Genomic DNA, 27740 nt, shown 5'->3' with positions numbered 1-27740 from the left:
TGTTAATGTTAAGATTGAATCTATTAAAGAAAGGGCGTGTTTTGATATATTGTTTAAACTGGACCAGTCCAGCTTCATGTGGAAATCTGCAGTTCCGTTTTTTACTGTGTATACTGTCAAATCAACATCATTCCTCCTGGGACTTATTAGCTGTGAGGAGTAGAGACAAGTGCAGTGCTAGAACACAATACCCTATTAAAAAGAGAGAAATATTTCCTCAACTGATGCCACCCAAATATCGCAACCCAAATGCTTCTAAATTTTGAGGCAACCATAGTTTACAGTATTTTCAGGTATTTAATACATACTTTCATCCTATCTTAAAGCTTTAGCACAGTAATAAACATCCTCAAGACATTCATATTAAATTGATGTTGACATACAGTAGAACTCAAAGACTGAGCCTCAAGTGAGTAGCCTGTAGTTTGTCCAATATTTTCATGTTCCTCCTGTAACAATTACTCTGACTTAAATTCGTTCTCATGATGGAAGTCAATGGGACATTACGGAGTTTGAAATGTATTGACCTTAAAAACCTTCACTGGTACAGTTCACATTTATACATTGGGCTTAGTTTGAATATTATTTCCATGTGCAAATCTTTCTGTGTTGGCAACGGCTGCAGACTCGGTCTCTGCAGGGACAGCTTCTGCATCTGTGTCAATTTCATCATCTGCCAACAGGCCACAGTATGTGTGGTTCAGCTGTTGCTCCAGAACAGTGACCCGCTGCTTCAGCCGTTGCTGAGTGGCTGTGTATTCACTAAGAAGTCGGGCAAATCGAGTCTGCAAGGTGTCTAGAGACGATTCTAGTCTCTCCATCTTCTCCTCTGTGTCCGGTTTACCCAGCCCCCCACTTTCGGCATTCTCATCCAGTAGGCCCTCTTTCATAAGGATTTCCCGACCCCTCTCCTCAAGTACCTTCTTTGCATCTGGGTACTCAGTCACTGCCTCCATCAAGTCATCCTTAGAGAGGCAAAACAGATCTGAGTAACCGAGGCTACGGATGTTGGCTGTCCGACGATTTCCCATTTTGCTGCCCTTAATATTAAGAATGCTAATTTCCCCAAAGCAGCTGCCAGCAGTTAGAAGGGCATATTGTGTGATGCCATCATCTGCCACCACAGCCAGCCTCCCCTCTTTGATGATGTACATCTCTTTTCCTATATCGCCCTTACGGCAGATATAGTCGCCTGGACTGTACACTTGTGGGCGGAGCTTAAGCACTAGCTCCACCAATAGTCCCGCCTCACAGTCTTGAAAGATGCGGACTTTTTTCAGTGTTGCCAGGTGTACGTTAATTGCAATCTCTGCCCGTAGTTTGTTAGGCAAGTTCTTAAGCACCTCTTGCTCATCCACAGCTTTCTTGTTAGTCCAGAGATAATCGAACCATTTAATGACACGTCCCTCCAGCTCTTTGCTGACTCGGCGGAAGTGCATGTAATGTTTAATGGCGTCAATGCGGGCCTGAAACTCTGCACGTGTTGCATTCATGTTGGCGATCATGGAGCCCACATTTCCCACAATTGTAGCAAAGATCAACACCCCGACAAGAAAATCAAAAACTACAAATAGGTATTCTTCATCCCGCACTGGTGCTGGCATCTCTCCAATGGTGGTGAGAGTAAGGGTTGACCAGTACAGACAGTAGACGTATCCCCTGGTTAATGATCCATACTCTGGGTTGGAGATGTTAGGATATACCCAAGTATCAGAACCAAATCCCAAAGACTTGGAGATAGCGAAGTAGATGCAGGCATTCCAGTGAATGATGACCAGAATGTAGAGCACCAAGTTGCAGATGCGGAAGATGTTGGGGTAATTAGTACGTGTTTCAGTGCGGTCAAAGAACTCAAACATGCGTGGGAAGCGCAGCAGACGGTTGAATCTGAGCTGTGGCGTGTGGATGCCTGTAGTAATGTAAGCCAAATCTGTGGGGAGGATGGACACTACGTCGAGTTTGAACTGAAATGTACGTATGTAGCTGTCTCTTAGCTTGGCGTGATCCTTCACCATCAAACCTTGCTCCAGGAACCCTACAACAAATAAAGCACAGTTTTAAAGGACCATACTGCAATGCATTTTGTCTACCGTAGCTTATTATCATTATAAACAGCCACAAATGCCCTGAGATTAGTTAAACCAATTAGGCTCTGGGCTGGGTGTCATTGCACACCTTTTGTGCATCAATCTAATCGATAACGTGACAAACCAAAAAATAACTCTAGCATTATATGTTGCGCATCTGATTATCTCTAGCCAGTTCATCTCTAGCCAAGTTGGCAAATAGATTTTCATACCATAGTCAAATTAATTAAATCCAATGGCTGAAAATAAAAAAACACTGTATTCTGTATGGACATTTTAAGTGCATTCTAACTGCATTTAAACAAAACTTCAATTTATCTTGTGACAGTGTGTTGTGTTGAAATGATCTACCTGTGCGAAGTCTGACCATTGTGTCCATTATGTAGACAAGATCAGAGAGATAGTCCAACACCAGCCAGCAGATATAATTTCCCAACTGCAACTTGTCAAAACATGCCCTATGGATAAAACATTTGACATTTAACCAAAGCATTTGTTTAGTATTAGACAACACATCAGTTAGCTTTTCCCATAAAAATATAATCATTTAAACTGTAAGGTTTTTAAAGACAAACTTTTTTTCTTATTTTTTAAATTTCTTTCAGTACCTAGCCACGACAAGGATCCAGTTGTACAGCACGGCTGTTGCAATTACAAATAGCCAGCGATAGTATGCATCATCTGATGGGGACACGACAAACACCTCCCACTTTTTCCTACAAACATGGAGTGGTAATAAAGGAGACATTCATTATCAGACACAAAGCTCTCAAACTTGCTAATACGTTGGTTGAGAGATATCACTTCATTGTGTGTCACTCATATTGAATAGTAATAGTAGTAGCACTCATACTTAAAGATCCCTTTAGTATTGTTGCCATTGGCGTCGGGTTGCGTATTGCTGTTGCGACTGGGGGCAGCTCTTAGTTCAGGCCCCCCTCGAAAGCGCTCCAGAAAAGAGTCTGGCCGCTCTTCTTCTTCTATTAAGCGTCTGTGTGCCCAATCTCTCAGTGTCACCACCAAGCTCACAAATCTAAGAGAGAAATATCCAAATCATACATTATGTTTTCCTTACATTTTAAAAACGTTTTGTATTTAGGCATGCACGTATTAATCATACGTTAAGTGAAATTCTGGACAATTGCCTCTGGAAATGTGGTAAATGCATAGATGACATGGCCCAAACCTCTAGTATTATATACTGCTCAAAGAAATGTAGGGAACACTTTGATCCCTTAATTATTTTGAGTTTTTTCATGAACTGTGTACATAATGCTAACGAAAACTGCTCAAACTGGATCAAAGTGTTCCCTTAATTATTTTGAGCAGTGTATATCCCTACTCTATATTGTGCCTGACCTAAACAATATTAGCACTACAGACTTCTAGTCCACTCATACCTATTTTCAACTCTGCTGGTTTGTTAGTGGGGGCATTCTGTGTTTTTAGGTAACTAGTGTGTGGAACTGGTCCTAATTCCATGTATACAAGGGCTAGAGACTGATGATGCCTGTTCTCTGCTAAGTGTTTAGGAATTGCATGTGTTGGAAATTCTATTAATATACCAGGCCAGGCCAAAGCTTTACCTTGTGAAAGCACCTCCTCTTTGTAAAGAATTTCTAGAATTTCGTCCTTGAGGATCAAGGTCAGCTACTCTTTGTAGCTCTGAAGATGTGTCATCACAAGCTGATGGCACCCTTGAAACAGAAAAATATGATAAATGTTGAATAGAAACGTTTATATAAAACGTATAATATTTATATACAACATGGTCACATTGGGTACATAGATCAAGCATATTTGTACTACAACAAAGTTACTGAATGAAGGCATAAATGAAGTGAGTGCGGCTATGATTGATTTGGGAAATACTAATTGTCTGCAGTTCTGAATGGCCAACCTGCTAAGAATACTGTCTCTGTCAATCTCCTCCTCTAAAGTGGTCTTCACAGAAAGGTTATGGGGCGACACGTCTCTCCCAGCCACCTGGCCCGTCATCTTCAAATCTGTTATGAGGAGAAACAATGTATTACTGTATGTCACTGTACCCCTCAAAAGCCATCTCGATTCTATGGTCATGTTTCTTGCAGTGTCAGTCTCCGGGGGAAAGAGGGTGAATAAAGTCTGGAGTCTCAGTGTTTATGCTGTTTGACAGATTATAGTCAAGGGACGTAGGACGGTTGGGATTGCCTGCCACAGTCCCTGTTCTGGCCTGTTGCAGTGCAAGTGGTTGCCGTGGTGAGTCTGGTGACTAGCACATACTACAATCTAACAATGGTGTAGGGATCTGATATGACTTCATTTAAAATGTAGCTTTTATTTGAGGATAAGTACAAGGATATTGCACTCTAATCATACAAATATATTAGAAAATTGTGGTTTTGCATCCAGAGCTGGAAACCCAAAGGGAGGGGCAGCAGCAGAGCCTGTGGTGTCTTTTGGAAATGGACACAGATGATGAGGTGTTTAGACGGTGTTACCATTGTGTGACTAATTGGTAGATCATTAAGGAAAACACACACAGTGATCCTTAAGCACAGCGCTCAGTGAGACAGTCACCCCACCTCCCCGAGGAGCTTCATCACTTAGGAAACCAGGGCACTGACTACAAAGCTCAATGTAATATACCGTGTAGTATACTATACTATCTCATGACCCTGGTATACTGTAGGCACGGTTAAACAAACACTGCAGAGTAGTATGCTGTTTGTTCTCTCTCTCTCCTCTCTCTCCATTTTTCTTTTACTCGTGGGGGATTTATTTTAAAGATGTATTCTTACAATAATATTTGAAATTATGGCAAGACAATTGACTCATATTCTAGTACTACAGTGACACCACTATACTATGTTAATTGTAATTGGTTGACTTATTGCATACTGTATTTTTTTCCTTTAAAAACATATCCAGACAGTTGGCTTTATTTTATTTCTATTTAGTTACAAGACATGTAAATGTATCTAATGTATGACAAAAGTTACATTTTACTAATGCAATTGTCATTCATCTTTATTCCATTTCAATAACATAAGAAATACTAATTAATGTATAAATCTTGATCATATGTATGTCCCTGGAATGCTAAATGCAATACATTTATTATCAATTAATTGATTGAGAGGGATATTTGCCTACCTTAGTTTTGTCCAGTTACTCCAACAAAATCCTTGATGCTTTCACACAGAGACAGCCAGAGCTCATTCCCAACCAGTCCATTGTCAATGTCCATTACAGGTCTATACTCAACCTGTTCCTGTTGTACTCTACTCAGAGCTCCCAAGACCATTGCTTCCCCCGTTGTTGCTGAACATCATGTAACACTTTGCCTTTGTGTGCGTTTCCACCTCTTGGTGTCAGGCGTTGTACTAAATACAGGCATAAATACAGTTGTATCCTCACCTCAGGTGTGTCAACAGGTCTACTGGTGGACTAGTTGGAGAAGGTTGGTGGGCAAGCTGCTGTAAGAAATAAAGGGCGGAGAGATGTTACCAGAGTTCAAACCGATGCTACAATCCTCTGTGCAAACCTGGTGGTCGTGTCTCTCTTTACATAGACCTGTAAGAAATGGCTTAAAGTGAACAGGAAGGAATACGTTGTCAGGCAATACACATAGACCTACATGATATAACCTATCAAAGACACCTGGGTATTAATGAAGCACAGAGCGCTTGAGAACACAGATGATGAGGCCACAAGAGACATGCATTTGCGTTTCATGTCTTCCTCGCCGTAAAGCTGTCTGACAGAGCATGACACTCATATTTAATGAAATACCCTAAGAGAGTGGAGCTTTGAGGCCCTAGGCTAGGGTCTCTATAGGCCCTCTCTATGCTGTAGGTTTTTGTATCTGTTAACGATTCAACCCAGTAGACCGTCAAACAGACCAGAATGTTGCTATCAAATGTACCGTGGAGAAATTTGTCCTCTGTCAAGTATGTTATATGGCCTAACTGAAATATGTATGGGGACCATTGTGAATGAAAGACCACTGTGAAAAGGGAACTCAGGATTAGTACCTAGTTAATAATGTATCAAACTCCACAAATAATTTCTAAACTCTAATAAATGAATGTTCAACTCATATAAATACACAACGGCTGTGCTCATAAAATGAAACATGGGCCAACAGGGATTTTTCTCTGCAGTTGTGCAATAAATAGCTGTGTACTAAAAGGCAGCTATGATGGTAAAGGTATTTGAGGTTACATAGGTTCCTTAATTCAATTCAATAGAGAAAATCACCCTTATTTGGGTATTTACTTTTTTCCCCTGAATTGTAGCAGTTCCTTATAAACAGTGTTGTCTGTTATTCTATCCCCCTCACCTTCAATAACAACCTAAAAGCACAACCAGTAGCCCCTAGAAGCCATACTACTCCTCAAACCCTAAACTCTAGCCCAGTGGTTCTCAAACATTTTCATATAAAGGACTCCCAAATTGATATATATTAGGCCACGGACACCCACCTGAAATTATTTTGTGCTAGGGACAGAAGAGATTTGTAAACACATGCTTTCTAAATGATTCCATATCTTTCAAAATAATTCTAGATTTTCCAAAAATAGATCTACAAGCTCACAGCATGTCACGTTGTGAGCTTGGAAGAATAAGTATAAGAGAGTTAAAGTAGTTTTTTTTTAGTAATTAGTATTTCCCAAATCAATCATAGCCGCACTCACTTTATTTATGTAATTCAGTAATTTTGTTGTAGTACAAATATGCTTGATCTATGTTTCTGATTTTGATGCTGTATTAACTCATTTTAGTGGGGACCTCCTGGAACCCGAGGGTCCCCAGGCCCCACTTTGAGAACCACCGCTGTAGCCTACTGGAATCTGTAGGGTTCATCCTGGAATCAGCACATCAAATGATTAGATATATTGAGTGAAATGTTGGCATTTTAGCCTGAGGGTGGCACTAGAGGATAGGTCATGGGGTCACTTAGTGTGCTGTGAGTTTCATGGCAATTTACTTTCTGAGATAACTTGTGTGCAATTGGACATTTTGGACTAAGGTTGAGGAAAAGTCATTGGGTCACCCAAATCAGTAGGGGCCATCCTCCAGGGGGCATGTATGTGCTCAGCGAGTTGCATGGCAATCGTGTGCCAGTGGAAATGGCGGCCTAAGGAGGTGAAGAACAAATTCCATGGCAATGAAGGCAGCAGTTTTTGAATTTAGCTGAATGGCTAGAGAGCCCACCTGGGAAACGGAACGTCCCAAGTTCGATTCCCGGCCCCAGCCATGTGTCAAGGTGTCCCTGAGAAAGACACTTAACCCCTCACTGTTCACCCCCTGCTCTCAAGTCTGACCACTTGGGTGGCAAATGCAATCAGCTGGGTGAAGCTGAAAACAGAATTTCCAAAAAACAAAAAGGTCTAAATATTATGGGCTCATCCAAAACAACCCAGGTTCATGAAGGTGCACATAAAATACCATGGCATTCCAGTCAGTAGTTTGTCTCATTCACAATTTGAAATTAGAGGGGGAAAATAATAGAATGGGAGCCTACATTTTTTTCAATGGCATATTTATTGTTATGTATAAAGCACTTAACCACATGACCAAATCAAATTATTTGGTCATTGTCATAGAATATCATGAAGCTACCTGTAAGGAAGCCATTGTTTATATTTGGTAATGCTGAATACAAAAGAGAGAACGTCATAGCGCAATACAAGTTGTCATCGAGACAAAAAGGCACAGAAGAAGCCAGGAGAGTTAACTCTGATCCTTGAATTTCATCCAACATAAAGAAAAAAACTAAACAAAAAAACAGATTGATACAAAAACAGCCAGTCACCCCCACCACAGCTTTCACCTAATGTATAACCCCAAGAAATGGATGTGTTCAAGAATACAGAGAGCACATCAGGCTTGGTCATTACTATAGCTTGACCTTACGGCTTCTGTATAGATATGTAGCGGTTCATGATACCAGTTTTAAAAAAGAGACATGCATGCACTTCCATAATAGGTAGAGGGAATGTTTGGGTGCTTTGTAGGAGATGCCACGCCTAAACCTCTAACCCCTCCCACTTCAGTTTTTGCCAAGTTAAACAGACACAGTATTAAGGAGTATGGTATTGCGGAATGCTTACTTCTTCGTTAACATGGAGGATATAATTAACTTATCAGTCTGAGTAAAAATATGTAAACAACCTTGCAGCTGGAAATATCCAGACATACGAAGAAAAAAAAAATCATAATTTTTATACATTAATCAAACGTTTTGCATAATTGAGAAGTAACATACCAAGTTGTTTTCTATAACACAATGCCCGTGTCCTTTTAGGAATGTAACATTTGGGGCTTACCTTAAATAACAAGACAGCATATTATTCTTCAGTACATTACAAGAGTTCGGGTTACCAAGATGATTTCTTTTTTAATTTGATTGGAAACAATCATGGTGATATTTCATCCTAAAATTGTTACTTCTTGAAAAATATCATTCCTTCAAATTGGGGATGGGGGGGGTCTCCTTCATCAACCAAATGGCTGGTAGGTGGGTATTTTATCAAGTGCCACACAAACACAGCCAGTCCATTATGCTCGCTTCATTCCTCTGCCCATCAAGCAGGCAAAGACTGTCATCACCAGCTTGGGCTTCACTTCCACAAGGTCTTCTGGGAGCGCGTAGACACGTGCACCAATCTTCCTCGCCATAGACACAGCATATCTGGGAGGGTTATCAAGATTAATGCATAGAATAACATAACACATAAGCATGACACGTCATACGCTGAAATTAGCCGATCTACAAGCTCACAGACGCGTCACATGATATTATTAGCATGATATTAGCTCACGTGTTGTGAGCTTGTAGATACACATTTCCCTGTGCAACACCGGCGTATGATGTGTATATTTCTGAGAATTTTCACCTATAACGGTATGCCCAAAATACGGACGCCAGGGTTAATGTTAAAGGAATAATTCACCGGGTGCCTGGTTTCCTACCGTTGCAGTAGGAGACCCAAAGTGTCCTACCACAGCGGACACCCGGTGAACTATCCCTTTAATGTAGAAGTTTGCAACAAAAACATCAGACATGATACAAAGTTATGAAATCACAACATACACATAATATTTATCGGTGAAGTTGGGTTCTGTTAATATCTTACTTAGCATTGTCCAGCTTGTCATCTTCTGAGAGGCTGCCTGTCTTTACTAGGTCATAACTGATACTTCCAGGTTGGATGGCATCTATCAGGTCAACCACTGCCAAACTGCTACTGATCTCTTTGTCCTGACAAGCATAGAAGTAGATGTTAATCCAGTCCAGTGATATAAAAGACACACTTAATCAATTATGAATGGGTTTACTGAATAAATATGGGGAGATATCAGATTTGTTAAAACTTCAGAGAATGTGCCAATATGTTTTATTAGTGATAAATTACCTGTAATAAATTGCAAGTGAGATATAACAAGTTAATTGCATGATAATAAAAGTTAAAATGTAATAAACTGCGTGGTGTTCCTCTGGGGTCGCATTCAATGATTAACTATCTCTAGATGTCAAATAATACCTATGCAACCGTTAAAATTGTTTCCACAAAGTCATGAGAAACCTAATCCAAAGAGCCCTATACACCCGACAAACCTTGAAGCTTGAAATCTTTGTAGCTTTCCCAGCCTCAGACAAAGTTGCGTTGACCCATTTTACAATAATGTCATCATTTGCTTTCTGTCCATCTCCCAAATCCTCCAGTACATTCAGTGTATATCTGAAAGAGATAACAAATAAGCATGTTTAAAATTGAACAAAAAGCATTTGTACATCCATTAAGTCAGTAAGTATGCGGGTCGAAGTAGCTTATTGTCAGTATCAGCCGAGCACTGAGGGAGTCTATCCCTTTTACAATGCGCTAGACGCCTGGGAGATGGATTGCTAACGTGGAGACACACCATCAGCTCCCTGTACATAACGCATTGAGACCTGAAGCCGATTCTACATGTCTCCTAAATCCCAACAGTTTTCTGAAAAACGTATGTTTCTATATCACTGGTGCTCAATCTTTTTCATGTCAAGGACCCCCAAAATGATATGTATTTGCCCGCGGACCCCCATCAAAATATCTTGTTCCAGGGACCTCTAGAAGCAAAGATTTGAGTTAAAAATGTTCGCTTTAAAAATATATATATTCAAAGATTTGCACACATTTTCACGATTTTTCTAAAATAGCAGATCTACAAGCTCGTAGCGCGGCACTCGGTGCCACGCTATGAGCTTGTATATCTGCTATTTTTGAATAGCCCAAAGTGTATATGCTTTTTAGCTCAAATCTAAAAATGACACAGTTCCAGGTCTTAATGGGTTAAGGGATACGCCAAGCTCCAGTACCAGGGATTGAATCCAGGACCTTGTGACTCAAAGGCGAGCGCCAACTGACATGCATTCACCAAAATAATTAAAACCATGATATATTGTCGAGTGCAATAAATGTGTTCTGCCAGTGGGAACTTATGCTCCCGTTTTCCTTGTATGATCTTGATGTGTGAAAGTGTCAAAGGACAAACAAACCTTTAAGTCATAAATAATGCTGATAACAGCAAAGCAACTGAAAGTTATACAAACTCTATCAGGTTGAACAATATACACTATGCATTTCAAATCATAGTCACACCTTGTAGGACCACTGGGAATGCTAAATGGAGGCAACTTGTTGCAGTGTATTTTGGTCTCCAAGGTCATTATGAATTGCAACATGGGTGGCCAATTAAGTTTTCTCTTTAACTGTTGATAGCAAAACAAATAATTGTTGAACCCATTAAGACCTGAGGCTGATTCTAAAAAAAAATCCTTTAAATCTTAAGTTTTCTGAAAAACTATATCAGTGGTTCTCAAACCTTTTCATGTCAAGGACACACAAAATGATATGTATTTGGGTGCCGACCCCATCTCAAGAATTTTTGTTCCAGGGACCCCCCGGAACAAAATGCGAACAAAATGTTTGTTTAAAAAATATATATATTCAAAGATTTGCACAGATTTTCAAGATAAAAAAAATAGCAGATCTACAAGCTCATAGCGCCGCACGAAGTGAAGCGATATGAGCTTGTATATCTGCTATTTTTTAATAGCCAAAGTATAAAATAATGGTTAAAGTGGTTAAAATGATTTTACAACCACTGGCAAAATGACACAGAGGCTTTCCCGGTTTTAATGGGTTAATCGTATTCTATTTGAAAAGTTATGTGCATATATACTGTATAAGCATTGCCGTATTACCTTCTCATCAGTTGCCACACCAGAGCAAGAGTAAGGGTGGCATTGCCATCGTTCAGGTCCTGCCCGCCGATGCCTACAAGGGAGAACTTTGCCGTCGTTTTGCCCAACTCTACTGCATAGTTACAATTCTCCAACTAGGAGCAAAAAAATAAAAAATCAGGGGTCATTGCTGTTTTAATATTCTTTAAATGGTGTACAGAGGATTAAAACAATCATGTGAAAATGGTTACCTTTTTCATGTTGGTTCCAATCTTGGGATATGGTGGCTTGTTAACCTTGTTCGTCCAGTCAACGGGTACTTTGATTTTCTCATACAATTGAAGGATGACCATAGCATCCTGTAGGTCTCTACAAAAGAACATTGAACATGGAACATTTGATAATCATTAACTTCAAACAACTATTAGACAACACCTATAGTAAATACAGTGCTTAAATAAATACAAGATGCAGTATGTTACTAGTACGTACATTGTGAACTAGCTTACCCATACAGATGATTTACATGTGGGTTTACCCCCAGGGAATTCATCCAGTTTCTGAACGTTCTCTCTTCTCGCGTCTCACCTAGGGAGAAAAATAGAGAGGACAGGTGAAGTTAAATGGCCATTCAGGAATCGGAGTATAACAGTCTGGCATCAAAATTGTACTTGATTGAAGGAAACAGAATTAGAATCGAATGTAAAGAGTTCTCAGTGAGACAGTAATTTGTCCATGTCTTTAAACCAATGCCAACAAGCCACATTCCTTTCAAAATCTTTAATGTGATGGTTAGAGCCATTATAATTCGGCATTCAGAGCTGAACTTTATCTATGGGGACATCATTTTCAGAAACTGACATTAAATTAAATTGCTTGAGTTTCACAAAAAGTGCCCAAGTCCACTTCAAGGCCTTCTACAACTCTTTACCCACCTTCCAGAAGTCCCCAGTCAATGTCCTCATTCTCAGGTTTGGTTAGAGATGGATATTTGTTGAACAGATTGGCCACAAAGGCAAGGTTGAGTTTAGGGTTGCCACTGACGACATCAGCTGGAGTGACAAACTGGCGGCAGCCCAGCCTGTCCGCTTGTACCAACATGGCATCTGCCCTCTTCAGGTCGTCCTTCTCCTGGAAAACACAGAGAGCATCAGTTATGGTCAGGGATGGATCATAACTCACACAGTGGACTCGCGACCCATGTAGGAAAAAGGCATTTGTGATGTGACGGAACCGTTTTAAGCCCCATTTATCCATGTACAGTGCACTTACACTGAAGCCTGCCATGCTAATGTCTATGCGTGGCTGGTCCTCCTCTGTGCCTTTAGGGGAGATTTGGTTCAGGAGGTGAAAATATGCCTTGGAGTCCTGAAACAGACAGATGAATAGATAAACATTCTACCGTTTGCAACAAAGACTTTCCACAAAGCCTTCCTAAAATATTAGCATTTTTCACATTTGTTTGGACCCTAGTGCACAAGTTTGCTGTTGAGTGTCCAGACACTGGCAGAGTGCAGCGATGCTCGTCTCCATAGACTTTGCATTGAAAATCGATGCTCAATCAGAACGTGTCAGTGTTATGATGCTGCTGGTGTGAATTGAGTGTTGAGCTATTAAGATCCTTGCCAAACAGAAGAAAAGTTGCCTTACTTCCTACCAAACTAGAAATATTGTGTAAACATTACAGGATTTCTATTCCAGCAAACAATTACTGAGGATCTTGTCACTAGAGATATAATTATGATTGTCACGGCTGTTACAACTGGTGGTTATTGAGTTATTCAATGTTACTGTAGGTTTATATCAACTTCAGGACAGGAACTCTGATCTCTTACTGTTACTAATTCAAACAACAGCTGCTTCAGTTACCCAGCTGAATTGTGAACAATACAGGCAGAAATCGAACACTGCTGTGTTTGTTGTGTCAATAGGGACAAAGCATCAGTTACAGAGGAAGTGGAAGAGAAAAGGCAGAAATATTAAACAGATGGAACTAGGTGACACCATCAACAGAAAAATCTATTTTAGTTCAAGGTAAGCAGGCTCACCTTTATATCAGAGCTGAAGTTGTTAATCTTCTGCCAGCCAGCATTCTCCAGGTGGAAGTTGGCCCAACGCAACAGAAGTTCTTCAGGCGACAGCTTCATCAGATCTTCCAAGGTCTCTCCATCTCTTAGCAAGGCTGCCAATGCTGAGGGTGAGATGTAAGGAGGTATTATTAATGGTTACACAGCTAGACCATTTCAAATTACAATGGATATTATATCTATGGTGTGTAGAATTCAATTCAATCTTTATTTCAGACCCAGGAAGATCCATATCACAATTAAGAAAACAACACAATAAAATAACGGGGGGGGGGGTCTGCTCATAATTCCGACATCCCATTATTCCAAAGGAAAATGGTCCATCTGAATAATGACATGGCACTGTACCTTCATTCCTGCTGAGCTCGATGTCAGCAAACAGGCCAATCTTAATGATCTGCCACAGAAGACCCAGCACCAAATGAGGCTTCCCCTCCCGCAGGTCTAGAGCTCCAATGTTCACAACATGGCAGCCTATGGCGGAGGCCGAGTTCAGCGCCAGATTCAAATTTTCCTATAGATACAAAATATTAGCTGGAGGAAGTTCCAATGAAAGGGAAAAGAAAAACAATGTGTCCCATATTTTCATTTGCACTGACCTGTACTGTAAACGGTGTCAGCTTCTTCTTATTTATGGTTCGCTCATCGATCGTGTCTGGCACCGACAGGTTGATCATTTTGCTATACAACCACAGAAAGGTAAACATAAAAGGTTTATGAGCCATCTAAGCATATTATGATAGTGGTATTTGCCTTTTATACAGCTCCTATCAGTAGGGTGCCTAGGTGACGAAGTTAGTCATGATTTTGGCTTTGAAGCACACAATAAATCTCACCAGAGTACTATACCATCTCCCACGGCCGTGAACAGAGAGTCTGCGTTGGGGTCCATTGGCAGGACATGTTTGCAGTCATTATCATTTTCCAGAGCAGTGTTGATCCAGTTGACAAATGCAAAGCGCTCCTCCTCTGCAAGGGCCAACATATTAAGACATCATTCAGCCAACAAAAAAGAGCAAAGCAAGCAATTTTTATATATTGCCCCTTGGGAAGGCACATTCGGTAGGCAACACCATCCATCGTGGTCTCTCAAAGGAATTATGTGTTGCACATTGAAAATCGACACGTTGTGATCTTCCAGCTATTTTCGCAGCGCGATAAGCTGCACAACTAAGCATGACCCAGGCTTTAGCGTTGTGTCTTACCAGAGAAGGAGTGTTGCGTGCCTTCACTAGACTGCTCAGATGTTCCTCCTATGGCGAGGATGCCTTCTTTTCTGTTGATGGCCTTTCGGAAGCTTTTAGCAATATCACTGCTTTTCAGCTCTTGGAATATCTGTAAAATAAAATAAAATAAAATGCTAAACTGTATTCAAATCTTTACCATTGTCTACAAAAAACATCTGGTAGCAGATTGTTCTAAAGGCACCCTCCAAACCAAGTGATAGACAGTAGCAACCAAAATATAGAAAGACCTGCATATCACATACGGTACATTGTACGATTTGATTTGATTTGATTTATACAATTGCTAGCAACCATAAGTCATACATTGAAGGTTAAAAGACAATTGAGGATAATAAAAACACAAACACAGTTAAGTCATACACTTATTTCCACTGTGGTCCCAATACCCAAAAAACATACATAGTTAAATACATCTGAGAATACAAATTTTAAAAAGGCTAAAACTATTTACATCAAGTACTAGCAAATAAATTACAAATACCATACATTCTTTACTCAAACAAGACAAGACTATGGGAATGCAGGCTGTCGAAACCAATAACCAAATGAATCTTGCTTGCTTGTAGGTTTAGATTAATATATACGTACATACACATTATATATATATATATATATATATATATATATATATATATATATATATATATATATATATACACACACACACACTTTCAGTTTTTTTTTTACAATTTCTTATATACACAAAAAAAAATAAAAGATATTGTATAATCAATTAGTCTGATTAACCACTTAACCCTGTGTTATACTTTCTTGTACAACGTACAAATACATAGCAAAAATAGCCCATCTACAAGCTCACAATGAACGTGTTGCATCGAGACGTTGTGAGCTTGTAGATCTGCTATTTTCACTATTTGTAATCGTAATCGAGGCAAAAGTCTGAAGGATCGATTTTGTCTCCCAGCCCTACTATGTGGTATGGTTTGTATGTGGTTTAATTTAAAAAAAATGTTTTACAATGTAGAATTTGACAAAGACATTTTTACTGAGTCTGATACTCCCAGTACCAGCCCTAGAGGCCTTATTGTATTCAGGTCACAATGAGCTATTCAGCCTGGAATTTAGTGACTTTAAAAAAATGTATACCATGGACCATAAAACAAACACAAGGCCACAGAGTCTACGCTTACGTTACTGTAGTTGTACACTCGAGGAAGAGGAAGTAACCACAACATACAATGATGGCTTTGCGTTGCAGACAATTGTTTCTTTCAAATGTGTAAATGCATCAAAGTGCCAACAGTTGTAGCCAAGATGTTTATGGATACTGAATAATAGGTTTTCTAACTGATTTAATCTAGGATGTACATAATTAACCAAAGAGACATATTGTGTTCATTATAAAACAACTTCTTTTTAGCAACTTAGCCAACCAAACAATAAATAAAGCAAACCATGTTTGTTCTCCCCCTTAAAGTGGTCATACCCTACATAACTGTGGTTTCAACAAAATAAGAAAAAAGTTTAAAACTCCTCACATCCCTAAAAATAGTAAGATTACAAATGAGCCCACCACACCTCTCTTTCCTCTAGCGGCTAGCCACTCTCCAGATGTCAGTGGGCACATTCTGAACAGGGATACTAGTGCAGAGGAAATTATCATAGGGTCTTATAAATAAAATCAATAATAAATAAAATACAATATAAGAATAAATAGCTATACACTCTCTTATCCACTCTTGATTATACTAGTGGAAACAACCAGCATCTCCCATTTCAAAACATTTCTACAGTGGGAAAATTCTGTCCTACCGTTATGTTATTTGTATGTACTAACTACATTGTGTTTGTTGTGTATAGATTTAGCTTTGTGCTACTTAGTTGTCATCTTACAAAGTGAATAGGAAAATAACCACTTGAAGAGCCTCATCAGTCAAAACTAAGGTGCAAAGACAACATGCCTAAGTGACAGTGCAGTGTAATAGGATAATAAGCGGAACAAACAAATAGCAGCCTGTGAAAATGTAAGCTGACCGGTATGTTGTTGACCTGGGGAGGTACCTCAATGACAAACATAATGAAAATAGTCAATATTTACCCCTGTTTGACACTGGGTTAGTACTTGGTTTATTTGATTGGCCCTAATCAAATACAGCCTAGATGGTTCCGCTCTCCTCACAATGAAGACATAAAATTGGCCCTAAAATATAGTCCGATATATTTGATATATTAACTCACACAATGAGTAGAGTGAAACACTATGTCCAACAAAAATTAACACTAATGACTATGTTATTATAATATCATCCACATCTTTTTTGTTAAGATGTGGCCTGACAGAAGTGACATTTTCCATGATTAATTGACTTTTAATGTCATGAACTATAGGTATCGAGGCCCACATGGGCTTAGAATACACATAGATCATTGTGTATAATAAACATTTTAAATACACACTATCATACTTAAGTCTCACACAATGATTAAACCAATGATCAAACCAAAATAAATGAAACCATTTTACAGAGCTTTTCTGTACTCATCATTTAAATAGGATGATAATGATTTTTAAATCTACACCTTTTAAGGACCTCAACTACAACACTTCTGTCCACTTTTCTGTCATGGTATATGACTATCAGAGCCTGAAAGCCTAAGTTAAATGGTTCTGTGTAATGTACATCTTATTTGTTTTGTACAGATCTAACTTAGCTGTTTTTCAGACGTGGGTGTTTTTATTATTTATTTCCCAAATTACTTCTGCAGTAACAGTCTCTTTCCCCCACCACCATCCATTCCATTACTGTGAGACATGGAAGTTATGAAAAGAAAAAAGAAAAAACATCTGTGGTCCTCTTTGGTGACTCAGCAGGCAAAGACTCGTGTCAGGATATAGTGTATTTGAAATTTTTAGAGAAAGAAAAACAAGTAACTGGACATTTTGAATCCCGCTACAGAACAACACTATATGCCTCATGTTGTCCAAATTATTGCCCTCTCATCGCTGGCGAAACAAAATACTGGAACTCACACCACTTTGCTGACCTCATTTCCTCATTCCCCATGTGTGCGCATGTGGAGGGGGGTGGTGGGGGTTCAATGCTATTGTGCACCGAGTGAAACGCTCAGTGGCTAAAAAAGGTGCTTTCCACACAGTGGTCTCACTCAGTAGCCAGTGGTTCTTTTGCCAGACAAGGAACCAGACACCAACCGCCGACAAGACATTTCTGACCAACAGGTGAAAAACTTGTAAAACCTGCTTTGCTGGCAACAAGTTTCACGGAATACCAACAGAAGGAGTAGTGAATAACTTAACATACCGACACAAACTCGTCAAAGCTGATCTTGTTATCTTTGTTGCGATCCAGTTTCTGGATGATGTCCCTGACCCTGTAGCCAGGCAGGGGAACGTTGGCAGCTTTGAAGAGCTCATGGAGTTCATCGTCACAGATATATCCATTGCTGTCCAGATCTATGAGAAACCAGAAAATAATTGTACAATAGAGTCAAACAAGGTACTGAGGCTATATAAAACAAATGTTTTTTTTTGTTATCAATTGTTTTTATTTATCATATCAGCAATACAATTATGGCATTACACATACTGTGGATGCATCATGTATAAAAACGAAACAAAAAAACAGATACAAATACATACACAACAAAAACAACACAAAAGGTTCAAGAAAATAAACTAATAAAACAAAATATGTTGAAGATTACCATGCAGACAAATAGAAAAGTCCTACAAAGTCATAGTAAAATTATAAGCCCTTTTTTCCATCTATCTAATAATACCAGAAAATAACTCAAACTCACCAACTTTCCCAAAAGCTTCTCTCAATTCCTCCAGCTCGTCTTTTGAGATTTTTCCTGCCATTTTCACGTGATTGACCTGAATTGGTCAGTCAGAGAGAGGTGGGTCCTCTAAAGAGAAAGAGAGCGCAAAGTCAAAAGGGAGGACAGCAGTAGGACACAGAGTGAACTATTTAGGCCCAACAGGCAAGGGAAGATACACACTGGGCAAGACCTGGCCGATTGAGTGTCTAAACGGAAGTACCGCCCAAGGAAATTACGTTGATGCTTTACAAATCTGTTAACATTCTCCGTGAATGAAACGAGTGTTGTGATTGGTCGAAAAAAATAGTTTCCGGGGGAAATAGGTACGACGGAAGTTCCGCCCCTATAAACACTCTCTGCTTTAGATCGTGACCAGGCCTTTCTTTTTGCAGATGAGTAAGGCTGGGAACGAAGCTAGGGAAGATAAGGGCACTTGCCCTTGTGGGCTGGATGAATGCACCAGTTTCTGAAACATAAGGTTACTACTGGGAGGGGGTGGTGGTTGTGGTGGTGGCGGCGGCTTACATTGTGGAACTAAACAACAACTTTCATCCTTCTAGAACTGAAAAACCATGATAAGTGGCAATCACAAATCTTCCAGAACACTCAAATGCATAAATAGGAAATAGAAAAACAAGGAATCAGACAGCTGGGGGACTTTTGCCTCTCCCAAGTTAAGTTTCTCGGCTCTCAGACCAAAGAGCCATCTGAATATCACATAAAGAACAGGAATTCATTTAACTTAAGCGACTCCGATCATGTTCTAGATCTAGTGGAACAGGAATGCAGTGGGCCTGTGCAGAGGTGAGCAGGGTGTGCTGCTTTCTCATTCAGGGTACTCTTAAAGCTAAACTGGAATGATAGCATTCCATACAGAAAAGGATCTGACTGCATACTCAAGGAGCACAGATTCTCTAAAAAATACAGTGTTACTCCTTACTTTGAAGTCTGTATTTTATAAGCTAGCTTTTCATAACAATGTTTTGTCGGAGCTATCGCAGTCATAGACATACATTCATTAAGACATGTTATTATTACAGAGCTGTTATGTAATAAATTGTAATTATAAAAAGGGATGCCTGCTGAAATAATAATTTCCTGACTGATACATTGATCCATGGTAATTTCAGTAAGTTGGCCATTTCTAATCAACGGCAGCATCAATGGCACACATTCAATAAGAAAACAATGGATAAGGAAAACATACTAATTACTATTAATAAACTATTGATTGAGGATATGATGGTTCAGCATTTATGAGGAGACCAAGAAGTGACACAAGTGTCTACAATCAAATAATACAAAAGGCTACGAAAGCATTACTGATGAAAACAAAACACGTTGCCTCACAATTACTCAAGGGAGTTTCCCAACTCCCATAATAACATCATTGTTTAGACTGACACAGCAATGTGCAATAAAGGGTCATTTCAATGTAATCACATAGGTGATAATGATAATCCACCGTCTAAAATATATTTTCCCACACCTCACTCAAAATAAGAAAAAAAAGCTCAAATATTTTCAAAACAACTGCAAAATGTTGCTAATTTTGGGCAAGTACAAACCCCTAGCTAAACAGTTTGGAAAATGACGTGTGCCAGCCACTATGCCTATATTTAGCTCATTTCTCCAGAAGGATGTGAAATGAGACTGCAGATGTCGGCCAGGCACAATAAAGGACTACAAACATTACCTCATTTACCAACTCTTGTCACACCCTCGACAGTGAGGGGGAGAATGGAGTAGTAGGGGAGTTAAGTACATGGAGCACAGGGCACAGATGGCAATAGACAAATGTGAGGGGTTAGGGGTATCATTGGTGGTACAGATGAATAGAGGGCTTGTGTCACATTCATAAACTGTGGCAATAAATCCCCAGAGACCCTAGAAAACAAGTCCCGAATGTTAAGACTCCAAAGACAGTTGCTGTCACTGACAGCTGAACGACGCTTGCTCGTGGAACAGAAACATTCCTGCACACTGCAGTGCTCATGCAAAGGTACTTTAAGCTAATGGTGGCAAATTCTCATATCTTATGAAGCCATGTGCCGTGAGGCATGACAGTGATAGCTCTAAGCTCTTACAATTAAATATGTGTTTACATATCAAGTACAGAAGTAAAAAGCCAAAGCTCTGTTGAAACAAAAAGAAAAGAAAAGAAAAAAAACAGCCTATCAGAGCTATGCTGTTATACTTTTCATGCATGATCATACTATGGAATGTAGGGGAAAATAACTTGGCTTCCTAATTAAAGTACCAGCTTTAATTACTTTGCCAAAACAACACATCAACACCATTTACAGTTATTTAAATTTTTGGAGGGGTGTTCCCGGATGGCAGAGTAAAATTTGAAGAGCCAACAGACCCCGCCCTGCCTATGCTTCATCCACAGAGTAACATGGGAAATATAAGTAACACAAATAGATCGGGCACCCTTCCCAAGTGTGGTCAAGTTCATGTGCACACACCCAACATAGTCTGCAAGAACATGGACATTTTCAGCCCTGTCAGAATCACACGCAGATAGCTTCAAAGCCTACACACTCCATAACACAAGCCTTTCATTTCCCTTTAACTCCAAGTGAATAGGCACAACAAACCACACTGACAGACAGGTAAGGCAGTGGTAAGGCAGCAAACTATTTCAGTTTGCACTACTCTGAATTATGTCATTTACCGGCCAAAGAATAATATAATATAGGGCGTGTCTTAGCGTACAAGGAAAGGAGGAAAAGCATCCAAAACAAGGCTACAGGGCCACTTGGTCATTGGTGAATATTCAAATCAAATGCTCATGAGGTGGAACCCTCACCATGCATCACTAGCTAATGTGTATTGTCCATTCATAAACATTTGCTTTTTAAGATAAGATAAACCTTTTATTGATCCCTGGAGGGAAATGTGTTACCAGTTTTGCGTGAAATGCAGCATGTAACAGTCACCTGCACTACAGGGGTGTAAACAAAGGATATCCATCAGAGGAATGTCATCAGGTTGGTTACTGAATTCCTAATGAAGCCGGTTAGGTTGTTTCAACTTCAAATAATCCAAATCCACAAGATGCTGACTTTCCATTGCTACGCCTAATTATTTTATAAACATATCTATACTAGGTACTGTGGCCTGCCAGTAAGCTTTAATGCTGTAAAGGCTGCACACTGTCAGGTAATGGAAAGTTCACAATATGCCCCTGTAATAAAACAGCACATTTCAAATAAGTTACAAAATGCTTTGCAAACAGCAGAGCATTTGTTTATACAGGTAAGAAGAATAAGAATAAAATGGGCAGAAACAACAATAATAAAACAGGTAAAACCAAAATTATTGAAAGGCCTGCACATGTGCACAGCTGCTTGTGGATCCATCTGGATTGAGTAACACATTTCAGCATGTGGATAAATGCTGACAGAATGGAGTGGGGCAACCTGTCCAATCCCACAGGTGTGAAGTTGTAGTTGGGTGGATACCAATATTATGCAAGATTCCTTTTTCGACAGTCTGGTTTCTTTCCAGAGAGATAATGGTTTTGTTCTTTTTTTGCTGCGTGCATTTAGAACACACAGACATTCTTACAGTGAGGGCTGGGCATGAGCAGGGCATACCTCCAAACTAGATTCCACACAACTGGACACATGTAGAACAAATCATAAGCACACAAGCATCTAATAATGCCAATGTTGGTTTTGACCATCTGGCAACACATGGCCAATACAACTGTTGTAATGTAGATGGGACAAATGATAATTTCTCTTCAATAGAATGTACAAGCACTTATAGATTACAGTCCTATACTACTGATACCAAGAGCTGGGGCAAGAGATTTCCCTAAAGAGGATCTACAAAACAAAGGCGGGAAGCAAGAGTCTATAGAACAATGTTATCAGGAATCAATAGTGGTAAGTGAGGCATTACGGGAGAGGTTGGGTGACTGACTGTCTAGAGATGTTAAATGAGAATTTCATTGGATCCCTCATCTCTGACCCACCACTCAACAAAAACAAAGATCCATGTTCTATGCCCTCTGTTGGAAAGATTACAGTTTTGATGAATGCTTTCAAGAGACATCTCTTCTACACACAGGCTAGTTGATTTACTAATCCACAGGACAGGAAGTGAAACATTAAGCACCTGGCTATAGAGTGTGTGTAAAGCATTAGATAGCCTACTGTCTGTGTGTATACTGTGTATTATGTGGCTGGCATTCAAACAACAGGCTACAAACAGGTGCCCTAGCTGCCTTTTCAACACATGCATTATTCCCCCCCCCCCCCCCCCCCCCCCCCCCCCCCCCCCCCCCCCCCCCCCCATGGTCTCTGCAAATAACCAACCCCTCCTCCATGCACTTGCATTCGAATGTATCAATGTTGGAACAACATAGACCTCAAAAGATGACTGATTTGAACCATACGATATGATCCAAAATAACATGGCAACAGTTACATTAACATACACTAAATGCGTCAGAATGACCAGAGGAGAGTTTGGTCCCAAATAACTGACGGTATTAAAGTAATGCTTATTGTCGTTTTCTTCACAATGTCCAAGCAAAAAAACTTTACTATGTAAAGCAGTGGTTCTCCAAGTGAGGTCCAGGGACTCTCCTGGTTCCGGGGCTCCAAATTGACCCTTACAAGTCTGCAACTCTGACAGTATACAAATGGACACTATAGGGGTCCATTTGGTTCCATTTCTATGATGTCAGAGTTAAGGGGGGGTCCTTGAAATGCATACGTTTGAGAACCACTGATGTGAAGTGAAGAATTCACTTCTTTACATTGCATCGCAGAGTTGGCATCAATTCCTACTCCAGAGTGTCCATGTCGCTGTTGTACAAGCTGCCACTACATCACTAGTCTGGACATGACGAATGTTTAACAGAAATGCAGGCTCGCTTAAGCCAGTCTACTAAAGAAGCGACCCTAGACTAGTCCTTGAAATTCACGCTTTTAGTGGGTGGGTACATATACGCATGGTCACAAATACTTTACATTTCTGCGTTTAAAAGTGTGGATTTTACTTAAATATACATGCTGCTACATTTAGTATTCATTGTAAAGCAATCGTTTAATTACCATAGGATCTTAACCTGGGTTAACTCCAGCCAAAAGTTGTCTGGCTCCACAGAGGAGTGGAAATGATGTATTACCATACATAGACGATGCGGTAGCGTCGCGAACAGAGATGAATAGGCTACACAGTGAAAGTGCTAGCTGGCTAGCAACGGACATGCAGGAAACTATTCCCGTGTAACACAGCAGTTTATCATAAAACAAACAAATGCAGCCATGGCCGACAGGTCAGGATTGGACCACATGTAGTATGCCAATTTTCAACAACAAAGGAGAAAAGAAGAGTGTAGCACGCCTCAAGCCGCCACTTCATACTCACTTTCTGTGCGCCTGAAATTATTCCAGACAACGTCCAGTTGGAGCGGAGACGTCCTCCCTCATCCACGTAGGAGCACAAAAAAAGTAGAAAGAGAGACTGGAATGTTGTTCACCCCGCCCAGGCACTGACGTGACATTAGGTAGGGTTATTCAATGTAGACCTCTGCCTCCCAACCTCCCAAACCAACACCTCCTTCTAAACATTGCACAGAGAACCGCATTGGTACATACATTGGTCACCCATGCTGCCTGGGTAGGCTCAGTCAAGCCCTAATAAGGTTTTAGCCTACCTATGGCTATGATTATGAAAAGTGTGCATATATAAAGTATATATTTTAGAATCGTATCAATTAATGTGGAGAGAGTTTACAAAATCAATTATTAAAAATCAAAAAAACGCACAAAGGGCGGTAGTTGCCAGGTCTATTTTGCTTCCTTTTTTGTGGTATCAAAAGCTGTATAATAATAAATGACACATAAGTAAGTCTACTCATGAGATCAACCCAAAAATACTTGAGTTTAACAACAATTAATAACTTGTCAATATTGAACAAGGTTAGTATTAACAGGGCAACATCTGTGCAGGAATTAATCATTCTTGATTTTGACCTTGATTGTTCCTTGACCTTTGATCTTTTTTTACCCAAGATTATCATGTTACAGCCAAAGATAAAGCTGTTTATAGCTGTTTTAAAGCATTTTTCATCCAACCTTGTAATATGACATCAATACTATTTAAAGTGACATGCATTTGAAATGCATTAAATTATAGTATTTGAGCATGATAGAAATATATATAGGCTACATTTCACAGTGCTTCCACCTTGGTTGTACCTGCTAAACAAGGCACCATATTTTGAATACAAAAATGAAAACGTCAAATTTAAGGTGAAATGTAACACGTGGCATTTCTCTTCAGCCACGTCCTTGCTGATATGAACCCAGAGAAACTTGAAGCTGTTCACTCTCTCCACTGTAGAACCGTTGATGTGAATAGGGTGTGTGCTCCCTGTAGCTTCCTGAGTCCACAATCATCTCCTGTGTTTAGAGGTTGTTATCAATTTCAGGGCACTCATTTCCTGTGGTCTCGTCATTGTCAGTAATCAGGTCATCAACAGTGGTGTCATCAGAAAACGTTATAATAGAATTTTGTCACAGTCGCGTGAGTAAACAGGGATTAGGCTACAGGAGGGAGCTGAGCACGCAGCCCCAGGGCTGAGTCACCTGGTCTGCCTGACAGGAAGTCCAGGATCTAGCTGCATCACAGGGTGATGTTGAGTCCTATAGGCCTCTGAGCTTGATATGAGTTAATCAGTTCTAGGTGAGAGAAGGCAGTGTGGATCGTGAAAGGCGATGGTGTGGTCCGTTGACCTGTTTTGTCTTTAGTGTGTCTAATAGTCATGTTGATACATGATTTGACCAGCAACTTGGAGCACTTCATGATGACTTGTGTGTGTGCAACAAGGTGGTAGTCATTCCGGCAGAGAGATTTTGTTTACTTAACAGGGACGATAGTGGTCTGTAAAGACGCCTGCCAGCTGGTTTGCACACACCTTAAGAGCTCAGCCAAGGATGCTATCGGGCCAGGTGTAGGTGAATCCTTTTGAAGCCTTTACCCACAGCCGCCCAAGATATTTCTACACGGACACAATTGGCCCATGTTCGTGGGAGGGAGATAATTGTTACTGCACGTAATCCAACGGGCTGGGGCGGCACCTGTCACCAGGGAGTGTTGGGCGGGAGGAGTAGGACGAATGTGCTACGTCCTCCCAGTGGGGGCTCCTCACTGGTAGGTGAGTCAGTAGGATACAACCGCAGTGACAACACAGAAATGTGTGTGGGGAGGAATCAATTGGCATTATGACTAAATTTGAAAGAAAAAGGGGGTAAAAAGCAAATAACAGGGCGTTGAATTATTACTATTCTAATGTACCCTTTTATTCACTTTCCGGTTGCGGTATGCTATTATTTGTGTGGTTGCCCGAAAGGGCAACACACTATAGTACTTGGGCGACTTTATTTTTGTATAATTATTTCTAGAGCAACCCCAAAAGTTTGGCACGCTACTCCTCCCACAGTTTTGGCGGCATATGTCAAATCGACCGGCTTCATCTGGAATCGTGTGCTTCCATTTTGCTGAGAGATATGTTGTATAGTTTAATTTATATTAAAGGTAGGGTAAGTGATATTTTTTGGTTAAAACAAAAAGTATTTTGTTAAAAGGTTAAAATACTATATTCTGATAGTAATCATTGCTATAGAGTGTTTTGTCAGTAACAGATGTCTCTCTGTCTCTCCAGCTCTTTAATAAACAGAAAATACATTTTTCGGTAGGTGTCAATATCTCAGCCAATCAGGTGAAAGTACCCATTTTAAGGTTAATTTGTATAGTGTTCCAGTTCCAATTTTGTCTGCTCATTTCTTAGTGTCATCACTTCCAATTTCACTTGTTTAATCTGTATCCTGATTGAATTCTCTGTCCTGATTGGATAAAATTGGAAATGAAACTGAAACTGAAACGAAAATGCATTTTCTGTTTAATGAAGAGGTGGAGAGACAAGTAGACTCCTAATACTGAACAAACACTCTATAGCAATGAGTACTATCAGAATATAGAGCTATTTAACAATTATTTTAACCAACGCAAATCACTTACCCTACCTTTAATTTATTAGTGAATACATTTTCCCCATTGACTTGAATGGGAAAATATGAAAACTCCCATTCAAGTATTTCCCCCTCGGAAACCGAGGAAAAACTCATGTTTTTTTTTCTGTGATTTTGTTTTATTTTATATTTAATGATATGATATACTGGGCGCGTTCGAAAATACAGCACTGAGCACACTGGGCAATACAAACTAATAGGCGAGTGTGCTCCGGTGCGTAATTTCCGAACGCACCCACTATGTTTAATAAATACCCTTTGTTTTGCCGTTTTCAAAATAGTTTTTTCACAGAATCAAACGTTTTATGGTCATGATTCACCAGGATCCTGGATAGCTTGATTCTAGGCTTGAATTAATTGATATAAATATTTTTGGAAAAGTCAATGGGAAAAATGCATTGAGTATTTTGCAGTGGCACCAGGAAGTGGGCGGGAACTGCAATGCCCTATTGTGCAGCGGGTAAACTGTCATAATTCACACACAGACACAGATAAAAATATGTAAAGTTTGTGCCCACTTCCTAGCACACGCTGCCCCAGTCCCAGACTATCCAACTTGTATAAAGCGGAATATGTTTGAATCTGTCAAGACACTCACTCGAACCCCATCAGGACTCCCTTCCATGTCCTGAAAACAGACGAGAATGCCTTTCATGGTCAATGTCAGGTGTAAGCCAGACCACAACTCTGTGCATCACCTCAAACCTGCTCACCAGGAACTGGATCAGGTTGGCTGTGGTCCCACACTAGCATGTTCCAGTCCCAGACCAGGGCAGGATGGCTGTCCCGGGCCCCTAAGGTCTCAATGGCATTTTTGTGAACTAGGGAGGGACATGTGTTGTGGGTGGTGATGATAATGTGGGTGGTGGTAATGAAATATTTCGGTTTGATGATAAATCCTGGTGACCAAATCAGTAAACTATGTGTATTAATCTCTAATCTTAAAAAGTAAAGCAGCTGTGGCTTTTCCTTTGAAAAAAAAAAAAGATGTTGTCTGTGTTTGTTCCCACTAACAATACAATTGTGCATTCATTTAAACTGTTTAGTATACACTTGTGTGTCTTGCCTTTTGCACTGGCTATTTTTGCACTTTTGCACTGGCACTTGGCTATTGCACTGTGGTGCCATTTTGTTCCACTGTCTGCATTTGTTAATAGTTGGAATGACAATTAAATTAAACTGAACCTACTATGATATCTATATAGGCATATCTATAAAATCTAAAAACATTACCATGGCTCAATATC

The 27740-nt window shown here is 39.9% G+C and overlaps 2 protein-coding genes across 2 annotated transcripts; both read right to left on the bottom strand.

Annotated features, from left to right (window-relative positions):
• Positions 1–390: 390 nt before the first annotated feature.
• On the bottom strand, positions 391–5348 carry cnga2b (cyclic nucleotide gated channel subunit alpha 2b). The gene is made up of 7 exons (XM_084073143.1): positions 5223–5348; positions 3988–4093; positions 3674–3784; positions 2941–3120; positions 2696–2803; positions 2439–2545; positions 391–2035 (listed from the first exon to the last, which is right to left on the bottom strand). Exons 2-7 carry the CDS (start codon positions 4083–4085, stop codon positions 558–560), a joined length of 2082 nt encoding a protein of 693 aa, XP_083929269.1. The 5' UTR covers positions 4086–4093; positions 5223–5348; the 3' UTR covers positions 391–557.
• Positions 5349–8012: 2664 nt separating this feature from the next.
• pls3 (plastin 3 (T isoform)) lies at positions 8013–23986 on the bottom strand. Its single transcript, XM_084073144.1, has 16 exons — positions 23828–23986; positions 18416–18523; positions 17917–18068; positions 14594–14723; positions 14225–14357; positions 13988–14069; positions 13737–13902; positions 13350–13492; positions 12574–12669; positions 12237–12432; positions 11811–11889; positions 11553–11670; positions 11323–11456; positions 9694–9817; positions 9212–9336; positions 8013–8766 (listed from the first exon to the last, which is right to left on the bottom strand). The coding sequence occupies exons 2-16, from the start codon at positions 18474–18476 to the stop codon at positions 8634–8636; spliced, it is 1872 nt and encodes a 623-aa protein (XP_083929270.1). The 5' UTR covers positions 18477–18523; positions 23828–23986; the 3' UTR covers positions 8013–8633.
• Between the last annotated feature and the right edge of the window lie 3754 nt (positions 23987–27740).

This window comes from Gymnoscopelus microlampas (genome assembly GCF_963454915.1).
Source record: "Gymnoscopelus microlampas genome assembly, chromosome: 12".
Taxonomy (NCBI): domain Eukaryota; kingdom Metazoa; phylum Chordata; class Actinopteri; order Myctophiformes; family Myctophidae; genus Gymnoscopelus; species Gymnoscopelus microlampas.
Note: the sequence above shows the minus strand (reverse complement) of the source record. Positions and strands in the feature narration are given on the sequence as shown.